The 15,009-nt window shown below is 45.3% G+C and overlaps 1 protein-coding gene across 1 annotated transcript; it reads right to left on the bottom strand.

Annotated features, from left to right (window-relative positions):
- Positions 1-8,510: 8,510 nt before the first annotated feature.
- On the bottom strand, positions 8,511-13,031 carry LOC123121934 (protein EMSY-LIKE 3). Its single transcript, XM_044542032.1, has 10 exons — positions 12,700-13,031; positions 11,458-11,657; positions 11,243-11,352; positions 10,932-11,151; positions 10,733-10,855; positions 10,577-10,645; positions 9,714-9,935; positions 9,571-9,633; positions 9,382-9,445; positions 8,511-9,050 (listed from the first exon to the last, which is right to left on the bottom strand). Exons 1-10 carry the CDS (start codon positions 12,734-12,736, stop codon positions 8,980-8,982), a joined length of 1,179 nt encoding a protein of 392 aa, XP_044397967.1. The 5' UTR covers positions 12,737-13,031; the 3' UTR covers positions 8,511-8,979.
- Positions 13,032-15,009: the final 1,978 nt, after the last annotated feature.

Genomic DNA, 15,009 nt, shown 5'->3' with positions numbered 1-15,009 from the left:
AGAACCCCCGAAACTTTCCCGGTGGCCGAAACTTGACTTCCTATATATAATTCTTCACCTCCGGACTATTCCGGAACTCCTCGTGACGTCCGGGATCTCATCCGGGACTCCGAACAACTTTCGGGTTTCCGCATACACATATCTCTACAACCCTAGCGTCACCGAACCTTAAGTGTGTAGACCCTACGGGTTCGGGAGACATGCAGACATGACCGAGACGCCTCTCCGGTCAATAACCAATAGCGGGATCTGAATACCCATGTTGGCTCCCACATGTTCCACGATGATCTCATCGGATGAACCACGATGTCGAGGATTCAATCAATCCCGTATACAATTCCCTTTGTCCATCGGTATGTTACTTGCCCGAGATTCGATCGTCGGTATCCCAATACCTTGTTCAATCTCGTTACCGGCAAGTCTCTTTACTCGTACCGCAATGCATGATCCCGTGACTAACGCCTTAGTCACATAGAGATCATTATGATGATGCATTACCGAGTGGGCCCAGAGATACCTCTCCGTCACACGGAGTGACAAATCCCAGTCTCGATCCGTGCCAACCCAACAGACACTTTCGGAGATACCCATAGTGCACCTTTATAGTCACCCAGTTACGTTGTGACGTTTGGCACACCCAAAGCACTCCTACGGTATCCGGGAGTTGCACGATCTCATGGTCTAAGGAAAAGATGCTTGACATTGGAAAAGCTCTAGCAAACGAAACTACACGGTCTTTTATGCTATGCTTAGGATTGGGTCTTGTCCATCACATCATTCTCCTAATGATGTGATCCCGTTATCAACGACATCCAATGTCCATAGTCAGGAAACCATGACTATCTATTGATCAACGAGCTAGTCAACTAGAGGCTTACTAGGGACATGTTGTGGTCTATGTATTCACACATGTATTACGATTTCCGGACAATACAATTATAGCATGAACAATAGACAATTACCATGAACAAAGAAATATAATAATAACCATTTATTATTGCCTCTAGGGCATATTTCCAACAGTCTCCCACTTGCACTAGAGTAAATAATCTAGTTACATTGTGATGAATCGAACACCCATTGCGTCCTGGTGTTGATCATGTTTTGCCCTAGGGAGAGGTTTAGTCAACGGATCTGCTACATTCAAGTCCGTATGTACTTTACAAATATCTATGTCTCCATTTTGAACACTTTCATGAATGGAGTTGAAGCGACACTTGATATGTCTGGTCTTCCTGTGAAATCTGGGCTCCTTCGCAATGGCAATAGCTCCAGTGTTGTCACAGAAGAGAGTCATCGGGCCCGACGCATTGGGAATCACCCCTAGGTCGGTAATGAACTCCTTCATCCAGACTGCTTCCTGCGCTGCCTCCGAGGCTGCCATGTACTCCGCTTCACATGTAGATCCCGCCACGATGCTTTGCTTGCAACTGCACCAGCTTACTACTCCTCCATTCAAAATATACACGTATCCGGTTTGTGACTTCGAGTCATCCAGATCTGTGTCGAAGCTAGCGTCGACGTAACCCTTTACGACGAGCTCTTCGTCACCTCCATAAACGAGAAACATATCCTTAGTCCTTTTCAGGTACTTTAGGATATTCTTGACCGCTGTCCAGTGTTCCATGCCGGGATTACTTTGGTACCTTCCTACCAAACTTACGGCAAGGTTTGCATCAGGTCTGGTACACAGCATGGCATACATACTAGACCCTATGGCCGAGGCATAGGGGATGACACTCATCTTTTCTATATCTTCTGTCGTGGTCGGGCATTGAGCCTTGCTCAATTGCACACCTTGTAATACAGGCAAGAACCCCTTCTTGGACTGATCCATATTGACCTTCTTCAATATCTTGTCAAGGTATGTACTCTGTGAAAGACCAATGAGGCGTCTTGATCTATCTCTATAGATCTTGATGCCTAATATATAAGCAGCTTCTCCAAGGTCCTTCATTGAAAAACACTTATTCAAATAGGCCTTTATACTTTCCAAGAATTCTATATCATTTCCCATCAATAGTATGTCATCCACATATAATATGAGAAATGCTACAGAGCTCCCACTCACTTTCTTGTAAACATAGGCTTCTCCATAAGTCTGTGTAAACCCAAACGCTTTGATTTTCTCATCAAAGCGAATGTTCCAACTCCGAGATGCTTGCACCAGCCCATAGATTGAGCGCTGGAGCTTGCATACTTTGTTAGCATTCTTAGGATCGACAAAACCTTCCGGCTGCATCATATACAACTCTTCCTTAAGGAAGCCGTTAAGGAATGCCGTTTTGACGTCCATCTGCCATATCTCATAATCATAGTATGCGGCAATTGCTAACATGATTCGGACGGACTTCAGCTTCGCTACGGGTGAGAAAGTCTCATCGTAGTCAACCCCTTGAACTTGTCGATAACCCTTAGTGACAAGTCGAGCCTTATAGATGGTCACATTACCATCCGCGTCTGTCTTCTTCTTAAAGATCCACTTGTTTTCTATGGCTCGCCGATCATCGGGCAAGTCAGTCAAAGTCCATACTTCGTTTTCATACATGGATCCTATCTCGGATTTCATGGCTTCTAGCCATTTGTCGGAATCCGGGCCCGCCATCGCTTCTTCATAGTTCGAAGGTTCACCGTTGTCTAACAACATGATTTCCAGGACAGGGTTGTCGTACCACTCTGGTGCGGAACGTGTCCTTGTGGACCTACGAAGTTCAGTAGTAACTTGATCTGAAGCTTCATGATCATCATCATTAACTTCCTCCCCAGTCGGTGTAGGCACCACAGGAACATCTTCCCGCACTGCGCTACTTTCCGGTTCGGAAGGGGTGACTATCACCTCATCAAGTTCCACTTTCCTCCCACTCAATTCTTTCGAGAGAAACTCCTTCTCCAGAAAGGACCCGTTCTTGGCAACGAAGATCTTGCCTTCAGATCTGAGGTAGAAGGTATACCCAATAGTTTCCTTAGGGTATCCTATGAAGACGCATTTCTCCGACTTGGGTTCGAGCTTTTCAGGTTGAAGTTTCTTGACATAAGCATCGCATCCCCAAACTTTTAGAAACGACAGCTTAGGTTTCTTCCCAAACCATAATTCATACGGTGTCGTCTCAACGGATTTCGATGGAGCCCTATTTAAAGTGAATGCGGCAGTCTCTAAAGCATAGCCCCAAAATGAGAGTGGTAAATCGGTAAGAGACATCATAGATAGCACCATATCCAATAGAGTGCGATTACGACGTTCGGACACACCGTTTCTCTGAGGTGTTCCAGGCGGCGTGAGTTGTGAAACTATTCCACATTTCCTTAAGTGTGTACCAAACTCGTGACTTAAATATTCTCCACCACGATCTGATCGTAAGAATTTTATTTTCCTGTCACGTTGATTCTCAACCTCACTCTGAAATTCCTTGAACTTTTCAAAGGTCTCAGACTTGTGTTTCATTAGGTAGACATACCAATATCTACTTAAGCCATCAGTAAGAGTGAGAACATAACGATATCCTCCGCGAGCCTCAACACTCATTGGACCGCACACATCGGTATGTATGATTTCCAATAAGTTGGTTGCTCACTCCATTGTTCCGGAGAACGGAGTCTTGGTCATCTTACCCATGAGGCATGGTTCGCACGTGTCAAATGATTCGTAATCAAGAGACTCCAAAAGTCCATCTGCATGGACCTTCTTCATGCGCTTGACACCAATGTGACCAAGGCGGCAGTGCCACAAGTATGTGGGACTATCGTTATCAACTTTACATCTTTTGGTATTCACACTATGAATATGTGTATCATCACGTTCGAGATTCATCAAAAATAAACCATTGACCAGCGGGGCATGACCATAAAACATATCTCTCAAATAAATAGAACAACCATTATTCTCGGATTTAAATGAGTAGCCATCTCGAATTAAACGAGATCCAGATACAATGTTCATGCTCAAAGCTGGCACTAAATAACAATTATTGAGGTTTAAAACTAATCCCGTGGGTAGATGCAGAGGTAGCGTGCCGACGGCGATCACATCGACCTTGGAACCATTCCCGACGCGCATCGTCACCTCGTCCTTCGCCAGTCTCCGTTTATTCCGTAGTTTCTGTTTTGAGTTACAAATATGAGCAACAACACCGGTATCAAATACCCAGGAGCTACTACGAGTACTAGTAAGGTACACATCAATTACATGTATATCACATATACCTTTGGTGTTGCTGGCCTTCTTGTCCGCTAAGTACTTGGGCAGTTCCGCTTCCAGTGACCACTTCCCTTGCAATAAAAGCACTCAGTCTCGGGCTTGGGTCCATTCCTTGGCTTCTTCCCGGCAACTGGCTTATCGGGCGCGGCAACTCCCTTGTCGTCCTTCTTGAAGTTCTTCTTACCCTTGCCCTTCTTGAACTTAGTGGTTTTATTCACCATCAACACTTGATGTTCTTTTCTGATCTCCACCTCCGCTGATTTCAGCATTGAATATATCTCAAGAATGGGCTTTTCCATCTCCTGCATATTGAAGTTCATCACAAAGCTCTTGTAGCTTGGTGGAAGCGACTGGAGGATTCTGTCAATGACCGCGTCATCCGGGAGATTAACTCCCAGCTGAGTCAAGCGGTTGTGCAACCCAGACATTCTGAGTATGTGCTCACTAACAGAACTATTCTCCTCCATTTTACAGCTGAAGAACTTGTCGGAGACTTCATATCTCTCGACCCGGGCATGAGCTTGGAAAACCAATTTCAGCTCCTTGAACATCTCATATGCTCCATGTTTCTCAAAACGCTTTTGGAGACCCGGTTCTAAGCTGTAAAGCATGCCGCACTGAACGAGGGAGTAATCATCAGCACGTGATTGCCAGGCGTTCATAACGTCTTGGTTCTCAGGGATTGGTGCTTCACCTAGCGATGCTTCTAAGACATAATCTTTCTTGGCTACTATGAGGATGATCCTCAGGTTCCGGACCCAGTCCGTATAGTTGTTGCCATCATCTTTCAGCTTGGTTTTCTCTAGGAACGCATTGAAATTGAGGACAACGTTGGCCATTAGATCTACAAGACATAGTGTAAAGATTTTAGACTAAGTTCATGATAATTAAGTTCATCTAATCAAATTACACAATGAACTCCCACTCAGATAGACATCCCTCTAGTCATCTAAGTGAAACATGATCCGAGTTAACTAGGCCGTGTCCGATCATCACGTGAGACGGACTAGTCAAGATCGGTGAACATCTCCATGTTGATCGTATCTTCTATACGACTCATGCTCGACCTTTCGGTCCTCCGTGTTCCGAGGCCATGTCTGTACATGCTAGGCTCGTCAAGTCAACCTAAGTGTATTGCGTGTGTTCCGAGGCCATGTCTGTACATGCTAGGCTCGTCAACACCCGTTGTATTCGAACGTTCAAGTTCAAAAAGGGCCCAGAAGGCCTCGATCCTTCAAGTTCAAAAACTTCTGGGCTTCTTTGTCTGGCTTCTCCGAGGTAGTGCAAAAGGCCTGGGACGAGCGAGTCGGGCACTCGGAACCGTATCAAGTGTTGTACCATAAGCTAAAAAAAACTGCGATCCGGCTATCTGAGTGGAGCAAGAACTTGTTCTCCAAGGCTAAGGTTCAGCTCCATGCGGCCCTGCTTGTGATTCTCCACCTCGACATCGCGCAAGAGGCAAGGGCTCTCTCTCCTGAGGAGCGAGACTTGCTCACGAGACTCAAGCGGAGGGTGATTAGCTTGGCGGTACTTGAGAGGTCTAGGAAGAGTCAATGTGCTCGGTTGGCAAATTTGAAGCATGGGGATGCAAACACAAAATTCTTCCACCGACGCATCAATGCCAGAAGGAGGAAAAATCACATTCACCGGATCAAACATGTGCATGGGTGGGTGACCGAACACAAGGAAAAAGAGAAGATCATACATTCCCACTTCACAGAGATCATGGGTACAGGATGCAGTAGCAACAAAGACTTCAACTGGGAGGAGCTTCGAATAGAGACCCATGACTTGCACGACCTGGGCAACACCATCACGGAAGATGAGGTTTGGGGGGCCATAAAGGAGATGCCTAGTGATAAGGCGCCCAGTCCGGATGGCTTCACAGGGATCTTCTTCAAGAAGTGTTGGGGCATCATCAAGCTTTCGGTCATGAGAGTCATCCAGTGTTTTGACTCTCTCCACACCTCCAACCTGCATTGGTTGAATTCCGCCAATGTTGTGCTATTGCCCAAAAAGGAGGGTGCGAAAGGCATCTCTGATTACAGACCTATCAGTCTCATCCACGCCATCGCAAGAATAATTGCCAAGGTCCTTTCGCTTCGGCTGGCTCCACACATGGACTGCCTTGTCTCCAACGCCCAAAGTGCATTAATAAAGAGGCGTGGCATACATGACAACTTCATGTGCGTGCGTAATTTTGCTAGGCGCTTACACAAGTGCAAGACCCCGTCACTCCTTTTCAAGCTAGACATAAGAAAGGCTTTTGACTCCGTCAAGTGGGGCTACATGTTAGATCTCCTTCAGCGTTTGGGTTTCCCGGATAGGTTCCGGGCTTGGATTGCCGCACTCCTATCCTCGTCATCGTCTCGTGTTCTCTTAAATGGCATCCCCGGCCCTCCCATTATGCATGGGAAGGGGTTTCGGCAGGGGGACCCCATTTCCCCCCTGCTTTTCGTCATCGCGATTGATCCGCTGCATAAGATTCTGGATTTGGCAACCCGGAAAGGCCTTCTTCACAAGATACGTGGGCGGGGGCCTACGGTGAGAACCTCCATATATGCGGATGATGCTGCTGTTTTTCTGGCTCCTATCAAAAGGGACGTTGACAATCTTGCTTCCATCTTGAGAGGCTTTGTTGAAGTGACAGGTCTATGCACCAACTTTCAGAAAAGCTCCGTTGTGCCAATTCGATGTAGTCATCTTAATCTTGGGCACACTCTTCAGTGCTTGCCTGCAACTCGTGCTACTTTCCCGGTGAAGTATCTTGGCTTGCCTCTCTCTGTTTGGCAGCTCAGAAAGGTGGATTTCCAATATCTTGAGGACAAGGCGGCGAGCAAATTGGCCACTTGGGACGGCCAAAATATCACTACCATCGGCCGCACGGCACTTGTCAAATCGGTCATTTCATCCCAAGCGATCTACTCAATCACGCCTCTCATTGTGCCGCCAAGTACGCTCAGCAACCTAAATAAGTTGGAGAGGTCGTTCCTATGGTCCAGTGCGGATAAGACAACGGGAGCCAAGTGCAAAGTCAATTGGAAAATAGTCTGTAGGCCAAAGGAATATGGTGGCCTGGGGGTACTCAACACCGAAAAATTTTCGCGGGCTTTACGTCTTCGTTGGCTGTGGTATGAATGGAAGGAGCCCCACAAGCCTTGGGTGGGGTTTGGTAACCCTTGCACCGCCGAGGACCTCGAGTTTTTCTACGCCTCTACAACTATCACTGTGGGTGACGGTGCAAAAACACCATTTTGGGACTCCCCTTGGCTATTTGGGCGGAAACCCATGGATATTGCTCCATTAATCTACGAGGCATCAAGGAGAAAGAATTGGAAGGTGCGTGAAGCCCTCAATGAGAATGCATGGATTCTCAAAATCAATCCAAACACTGTTATCTCCATTCGCCACATTAGCGAATTCTTCACTCTTTGGATGCTTGTTCATGACTTCCCCCTTGACGACCAAGCCGAAGACGACATTACTTGGAAGCACGCGAATGATGGGATCTACTCGGCGGCCACTGCGTACAAGGCTCTGTTCCTTGGATTGACTCTCTCTCCCATGGACCGTATGGTTTGGAAGGCTTGGGCACCCCCTAAGGTTAAATTCTTTGCGTGGCTTGCCCTCAAGACCGAATTTGGACCGCCGATCGTCTGGAGAAGCGTGGTTGGGTCAATTGTGGTCTTTGTCCACTATGCAACAGAGAGCAAGAACGGGGCCACACCTCGTCTTCAAGTGTCGCTACACTCTTAGGCTTTGGAGATCTATCATCGAGAAGCTTGGGCTACCTCACGTCAACATTCCCGATTGGCATCTTGATGAATCCGTCAAGGAGTGGTGGGTCAAGCGTACCGATGACCGAAACCCGAATTGGCATGCCATGTCCTCTCTCGTCATGCTCACCTCTTGGACCATTTGGAACGAGCGAAATGCTAGGGTATTTCGGCAAAAATTTGCGCCACCGCCTATTCTCCTCCAAACCATCATTGGTGAGGCAAAGTTATGGGTTACTGCCGGCGCCAAGAAGCTAGGGACTATAATTGTGTGTGAGTAATTGTCATGTCGCTTGTATGGGGTATCCTGTAAAAGTCTAAACTCTATTCTCTCCTTATTTAATAGATGAGGCAAATCTTATGCCTCCGTTTTGAAAAAAAAAAATTCCAGCCTTCAACTCGTTCCAGGAAAAGACCCGATTTGGTTCCCCTCCGTTGGCAAGACCAGCCTTGCCCAGCGAGGTAAATGAGTTTCGAAAGAAAGAAAGATAGGGAACATTTCTTTTCAGAGTAATCGGCCCGGTAAGAAATATAGAGAATTGTTTTTTCTGAAGGACCTTCAGTTTACTGATTACTAATTATTCCAAATACAGAACTGTTATTGGAAAAAAAAATACATTATTTTTGTACACTACAAGTACAGCCAGTATGCCCACTGCAAAACTCAGTGCACATAGGAGGGACAAAGAAAAACAGAGATTTCGGCCAAGGTTAATCAGCTGTGGGCACCGAACACAAAGAATCTTCAGCTGATTTATGTCAACAACAATTTCTAGAAAATTAGTCACTTCTAGTCCATCAGAGAGGAAAGGCGCCATTAAAGCTTTTTCGTTCCATCTGGATTCATCCTTGCCAGGTCCGAATTTTGAGCAGGCAAATAAACTCATCTCATGGAGCAGCAACTGCCAAATCCACCTTCTTTTGGTAGTCCAGTTTTCCATCACATCGCTTCTTTGTCCAGTGATGATCCAGCAAGGTGGCAATCTTCCAACATACTTCCCATAACAACTAACAGGCAATGCCGTTCCTACCCGTGTGATCACCACCAGAACCCATTCGGGCTTCCATGGCCTTATCCTCTGTTATATGAAGACTGGTTAGTGAAATAGGCAAAGTAGTAATGTAACTGATTTGTGTATCATCCATGGAAATATAAATTTCTGATTACTGCGAGTAATCATTAGTAGTAGTATCTAGGAAGACACTACCAAAATTTCAATTTGGATTCAACAATATTCATCTTCTCAAGGTTCTGGACAAAATTTCTATCACCCTAATTTCAATTGAATGAGATAATGCATGGAAATTGTCCAGAATACCTCTAAAGAAATACAGATAATGTTATTTGTCCATTAATGATACTATTACTTTTACAGTGCTTTTTCAAGGTAGCATTGGCAAATAACTTACCACTTTCGCTATCTGATGCATCGTCAAGACTGGCAATTGCATCAAGTAATGACTGCTCCTGGTCCTGCAAGGACAATTACTTCGCCTTACGGTTCTCAAATAATAGACTTAAGGAATTACAAGTAAGCCTTTCCCCATCATGCACTGCTTTCGACAGGGAACGACCTCAAGATAGACAAGTCAACTCACTGTTAGCAGTTTCTTTGCCTTTTCAATTTCATGCATATTTGGATTTGACAATACCCTCTCCACCTGCATCGAGAAAATAAAGTTGTGAGCAACAAACAGTATCTGACTACCCTGTGATGTCCGATCCTTCAATATAAATTTACCTCAATCACGACACTCTGAGTGTTAGGCACGTCAATTTCACCAATATTCCTGTTGATGCCATTTTGAGGTGGACCATATTTATTTGGATGCTCATTCTGAGATAGTCTCCCTCTACCATTGTTGCTTTGGTTCCTGTTCAACAATGGACCAGAAGGGCCCCACCCATCTCGATTTGAGATCCCTTGATCATCACGTTCCCATCTTATATCTTCAGGTCTCATCTGTGAAAGAATTGTTCACCCCTAATTGGTTAATTATATCGTTAAAAGGTGGCGATCATACATTCTGGGCAAATAAGCAAGTAAAAAATTATTCCATGCCAGAGTGGACAACTAATTAAACAAATCTCCATAGTCCGGTGAAACAACAAAGCATAAGTCTCCATGTGGACTAAACTAATGGTCAACATGATGAACTCTAGAGTGCCAAATATCGGCCCCTATGGATACTAAAGGTATTCATATTGGTAAATTTTAAGCCATGATACCACTCTCGACGTAATTGTGAAAACAAATCAGCAGCAACTGCAAATCATTTCCCCACTAATTTATATTCCCTCAGTTCGGAAATAAGTGCGCTGTTTTAGTTCAAAGTTTCAAACACTTATTTCCGAACGGAGGGAGTGTATGGTATTGGGCACATGAGCAACCAGCCTCTGGTTCACTACTGGAGTAAGTCAGCACATTATGGCACGTGTAGCATATAAAAAAGGGTGAATAATTCATAGCAAAGGGTTGAAAACATGAAAAAAATGGATCAAATTCTTAAACAAAATACATAATTAGTGTACAAATCAGGAGCAAGGAGTAAGAAAAGAAAGATAAAGAACAATACAAGCATCAAAGGCTTGAACGATGCTTACATCACAAAGCCTGACAGACTCCCATGACTCAGTTGTTTTGCCCATGTCATAGACAAGAGCATGTTCGCCCTGAAAAGGATCAGGAGAGTAGGTAAAATTACTTAATACAGATGCATATCTGCATCAAGGAGAAAAATAGGTAAAGTTGGAACAAACCGTAGCAGGATTGTAACGGGTTATAGTAGCCTCATAGAAGTTGTTATCATCTGGCCATCTTGTAAAAACTTTCCGGCTAATCAATGAGGTCGGATCCATGGATGGTAATGCCAGTGGCGTAGTCTGTACATGCATCAACAGATTGCCATAAAATTGACCCGAATTCAGAAGAACATGGCATACAGCATTCCAAACATACCGACTTTGCTCTTTTCCCCCTTGATGCTGAAGATGGTCCCCACTTTGACGAAGACGGGACAGAATGTGAAGACATAACAGGGGACTGGAGGCCTGAAGAATGCGAAGGCATTAAATGGGATGGTCGTTGCCTTTTAGCAGTTGGCCCAGGTTCTCCATCATGAAGAACTCTGCTGCCACGATGCAGCCCACTCGGGGTCCCACCTCCCTGTCTCAGCTCCCTATAGAAAAATTAAGATAAGTAAATGATTAGGTAAATATGACGATTAAGTATAACATGTTACGGAAAAATGGGTCCTGTATGCAAAAGACCTCATTCCACGGATGGCCCCATCTTCATTAACCTTGTTTAATAGCTCCCTGTGTTCCTCATCAGAAACTCTCAGTTCCTTCCTGAGTTCAGAAATCAGACTTTCTTTTTCCTGCACAAAAGCATGAGTATTAATTAATTTTCAGCTGAAATCAGCAACAGGACATGCAGTGGTTACTGAAAATGTAGCCATTAATTTCAGTGTGCAGATAATCACCCAAGACAATGCATCAGATTGAACTTTGAATGCCCTAAGAACACCAGTGTACGCCTCTTGCTCAACCAGATGTACTTGGCTCTCCAAATCATTGTGTGGCCTTGCATAAGGAAACGGTCCAGCTGATGCTCTCCCATTCCCACTGAAAGATCGTCCTCTTAGTCCTCTATTTTGTGACGAGGGGAGATCATCGTCCGTCCCTGCAAGCAAGAGCGAGGAATCAGTACTGCAGCATATTCAAATGCACAATTTGGCTGCAAGCCTGCAAGTCCTCATAACACGAAAGCACCTCATAAAAGGTCATAAAAAATGATGTTTATAATTTGTGGAGTACAGGGTCAACCGAATGACAAGCCAATCATGAAGAATTCACAATTTGGCAAGAGGTTCGAGAAGCTCACAATTGCTCAGGGATGACTGGATTTCTATTTATCAACTAATCAATCTGCAGTACCAAGGGCTTGGCAAAAGGGACTACTTCTCCAGGGCCATGCAAATGTACACATTGTTCGATAAATTTAACAAATTTCAGTTATCTATCGGCTCAGCTTTGCTAGAAAGCAAGAGGCACAATATATACTTGGTGCGTATTCCAATTATTTGGCAATAAACGTATGCCAATCTCCTCCAGATATTTTCCTCCAGGAATCTAACAAGCCATGCAAAAGAATGGAATTTTTCTGCCCGGCCAAGTTTACCGGGTCAAAGTCAAAACAACATGTTGATTCAGGGCAAGGGATCAATAATCAAATGCACAATTTGACTGCAAGTCATCATAACGCAAAAGCACCTCAGAGGTCATAAAAGATGCTGTTAACAATTTGTGCAATACAGGGTCAGGCGACTGCCACGGCAACTATGACGAATTCACAATTGGGCAAGAGGTTCGAGAAGCTCACAACTGCGCAGGGAAGAATAGATTTTTAGTTATCAACTAATCTCAGTCTGTAGTACCAATGGTTTGGCAAAAGGAACTACTTTATGCTCCTATCTCTTCAGGGCCGTGCAAATGTACATGTTGTTTGATAAATTCAACAGATTTTCAGTTATCTATGGGCTCAACTTTACTAGAAAGCAAGAGGAACAATTTATACTCGGTGTCTATTCTCATCATTAGGTACTATTTGGTATAACTTATGCCAATTTCCTCCGGGAATTCAACAAGCTGCGCGAAATAATTGGGCTTTTCCGCCCGGCCAAGCTCACCCGGCCAAAAAAGCACGTAGATTCGAGGCGACTCACCGCTGCTATCATAGGGGCGGTACCCCATGGGATTCATGGACCCGGCTGGCGCGCCGAGACGGAGGAACCCTAGGAATCAGCCGAGTTCCTCCCCCAGATCCGGACGGCGCGGCCGGACCGAGCGCCAACGGATCCGAGGATATATGGAGCGGCCCGGGGCCGGGCGGAGGCGTGCCTGGGGGCGCCGGAGGCAGATTCGGGGAGGTTTTGCGGCGTGGAATCGGATGAGGATTTGGGGCGGGCGACGGAGGGGGGGCGGCAGGTAGGGTTCAAGGGGATCGGGAAATTTAGGAAGTGGACTTTTCTGATTTGCCCCCTGGAAAAAGGTCGGTTTTGCTCCGCGCGAAGAGTTTTGCACCGGGGCTGGTAATTTCGGGGGGGCTTTATGCTTATGAGTTATGCCGCGTCTTACGTGGCGCTCTGGTGGCCGTGTGTTTTTCCGTCGGGCCGCACGTGGGCGGCGCGGCCGTACACGAGTCCTGTTTGTGCACGCACTGGCGCAGACGGACTCCGGCGCCGCGACACGAGACTTCCCGGTTCCCATGAGCGGCGGCGCCGTGGTTGTGCACGCAGTGGTGCAGCCGGACTCCGGCCGGCGACCGGCGCGGCGGGCGGTACTGCCGTGGCTGACCCGTGCAGGTGCAGGTCTAGCCGGAGCCGCTCCTTTGGGCATGTTCCCTCGCTAGCTTCCGGCTCTTCCTAAAAAAAAGAAGAAAAAAGGGCTATGGATCGTCATTTTCTGTGTTGTTCGTTATAGTGTCGTTTATTATGGCGATTGGACGCATACAAAAGAATCTTCAAGAATTGCTCTTAGTTTTAAACTTGCAAGTATTGTGCGTAATTCACAAAAAAAAATTGTGCGTAGGTTTGTTCACCGTTTAATGGCGACTAACCTTGTTTCTCTGTATCTCGACATGTCCACACATCTTTAGAAGAATCATACAATCTCCAACGGTTCGCTGCCCTCGGTGACCACATATCTGACAGATCCTACTAATATTTGGTGGAGAATTTTTATGCACGAAGATCAAGTATGTATGATTTACCACCAAATCTTGAGGAACATGGTGTATAGTCAAATGTAAGAGTATGTATGTGTTTTAGGCATACCACGGAATTGGGGAATTGATTGAATGATCCAACCCTAGCCATAGCCTGAATCTTTGATATGCGTCCGATAACTAAAGTGATACATGCATGTGTTCCTTCTTTAACGGGATAATTCAACAGTTAGCAGGGTTCATTGTGTGGTCTCACATGACCCCCCATTGAGAAACGGCATGCCCTCACCGCGCTGTAGCGGCAGAGCACCAATGCTTCAGGAGTGTGTAGAAAGAACTCCAGAGATGTATACTTTATGAAGCCATCGTCTTCCCATGTCGCATCAGCAAGTGTCAGGTTCACCCATTGGATAAGTCACGCGACAACATGCATGTTTTGTCGTGGTATTTGTCTCACTTCCAGAACGAATTGCGGTAGTTTTTTTAGTGTCATTAGGATTGACAACGGGTAGATTAGGTCTTGGTACGACATGGGGATGAATGGTTATTTAAGCTGGCTCATATGGAGAAATAGGACGAATCTTGACGTGTTTAGGGATGTTATTAAGTTTGTAAGCATTGTTACCCACTTTCTAAATTATGTGAAAAGTTTCATAATACGTGTGTTGAAGTTTTAATGCTCCTCAAAATCAAAAGGCAGCCAACCTATAAGGAGCCATTTTGAGGTACACCCAGACAGAAAATCGTTTGTCCCACCTCTTTAGATCGACATTTTTTTAGTTATGTTCTGAGTTTGGATCAAGTTTTGCTTCAGTTGAGCAAGCATAGATTGTTTGTGAGTTGAGAACTCGTGTGAAATATTATTAGAGGGACTAGCAATTGCCAACTCGCAAATAAGTGGCGCAGGAAAATTGTGGAGTGTTTGGATTGGTGACATTTTTAATGCAATGTGAGAGGTCAAGTTGTACAAGTACTAAGCTAGTGTGGTAACCAATCTAGACACTTCTTTGGTTCATTAGTAGCCATGCATCTCAAGTAGGTTTCTGAACATTAGTTAACTCTCTCTGACTGGCTATCAGTTTGACGGTGGTATGCAGTGTTATACCTGAGCTCCACTTTCAGTGCACTAAAGATATCTCTCTAGAATTTGCTGGTGTAAATCCTATCTCTATCAGAGATGATCAGGACAGGTGGGCCATGAAGTTTAATGATGTTATCCACAAATTTTGCTGCTGACTGAACAGTGTAAGGATGGGCTAATGTGATATAATGCACATATTTAGTAAAACGTGTCTACCACTACAAGGAT

Source organism: Triticum aestivum, chromosome 5D, assembly GCF_018294505.1.
Source record: "Triticum aestivum cultivar Chinese Spring chromosome 5D, IWGSC CS RefSeq v2.1, whole genome shotgun sequence".
Classification (NCBI taxonomy): domain Eukaryota; kingdom Viridiplantae; phylum Streptophyta; class Magnoliopsida; order Poales; family Poaceae; genus Triticum; species Triticum aestivum.
This window is presented reverse-complemented; position numbering and strand designations above follow the sequence as displayed.

Excerpts from the sequence above, each read along its gene's own strand:
- LOC123121934 (XM_044542032.1), bottom strand. The coding sequence starts at position 12,736 with ATGAATCCCATGGGGTACCGCCCCTATGATAGCAGCG. Across the intron at positions 9,634-9,713 it reads CTCAGAGTGTCGTGATTGAG|GTGGAGAGGGTATTGTCAAA; the intron begins GTAAATTTATAT and ends TTCTCGATGCAG. Across the intron at positions 9,051-9,381 it reads TGCATCAGATAGCGAAAGTG|AGGATAAGGCCATGGAAGCC; the intron begins GTAAGTTATTTG and ends TTCATATAACAG.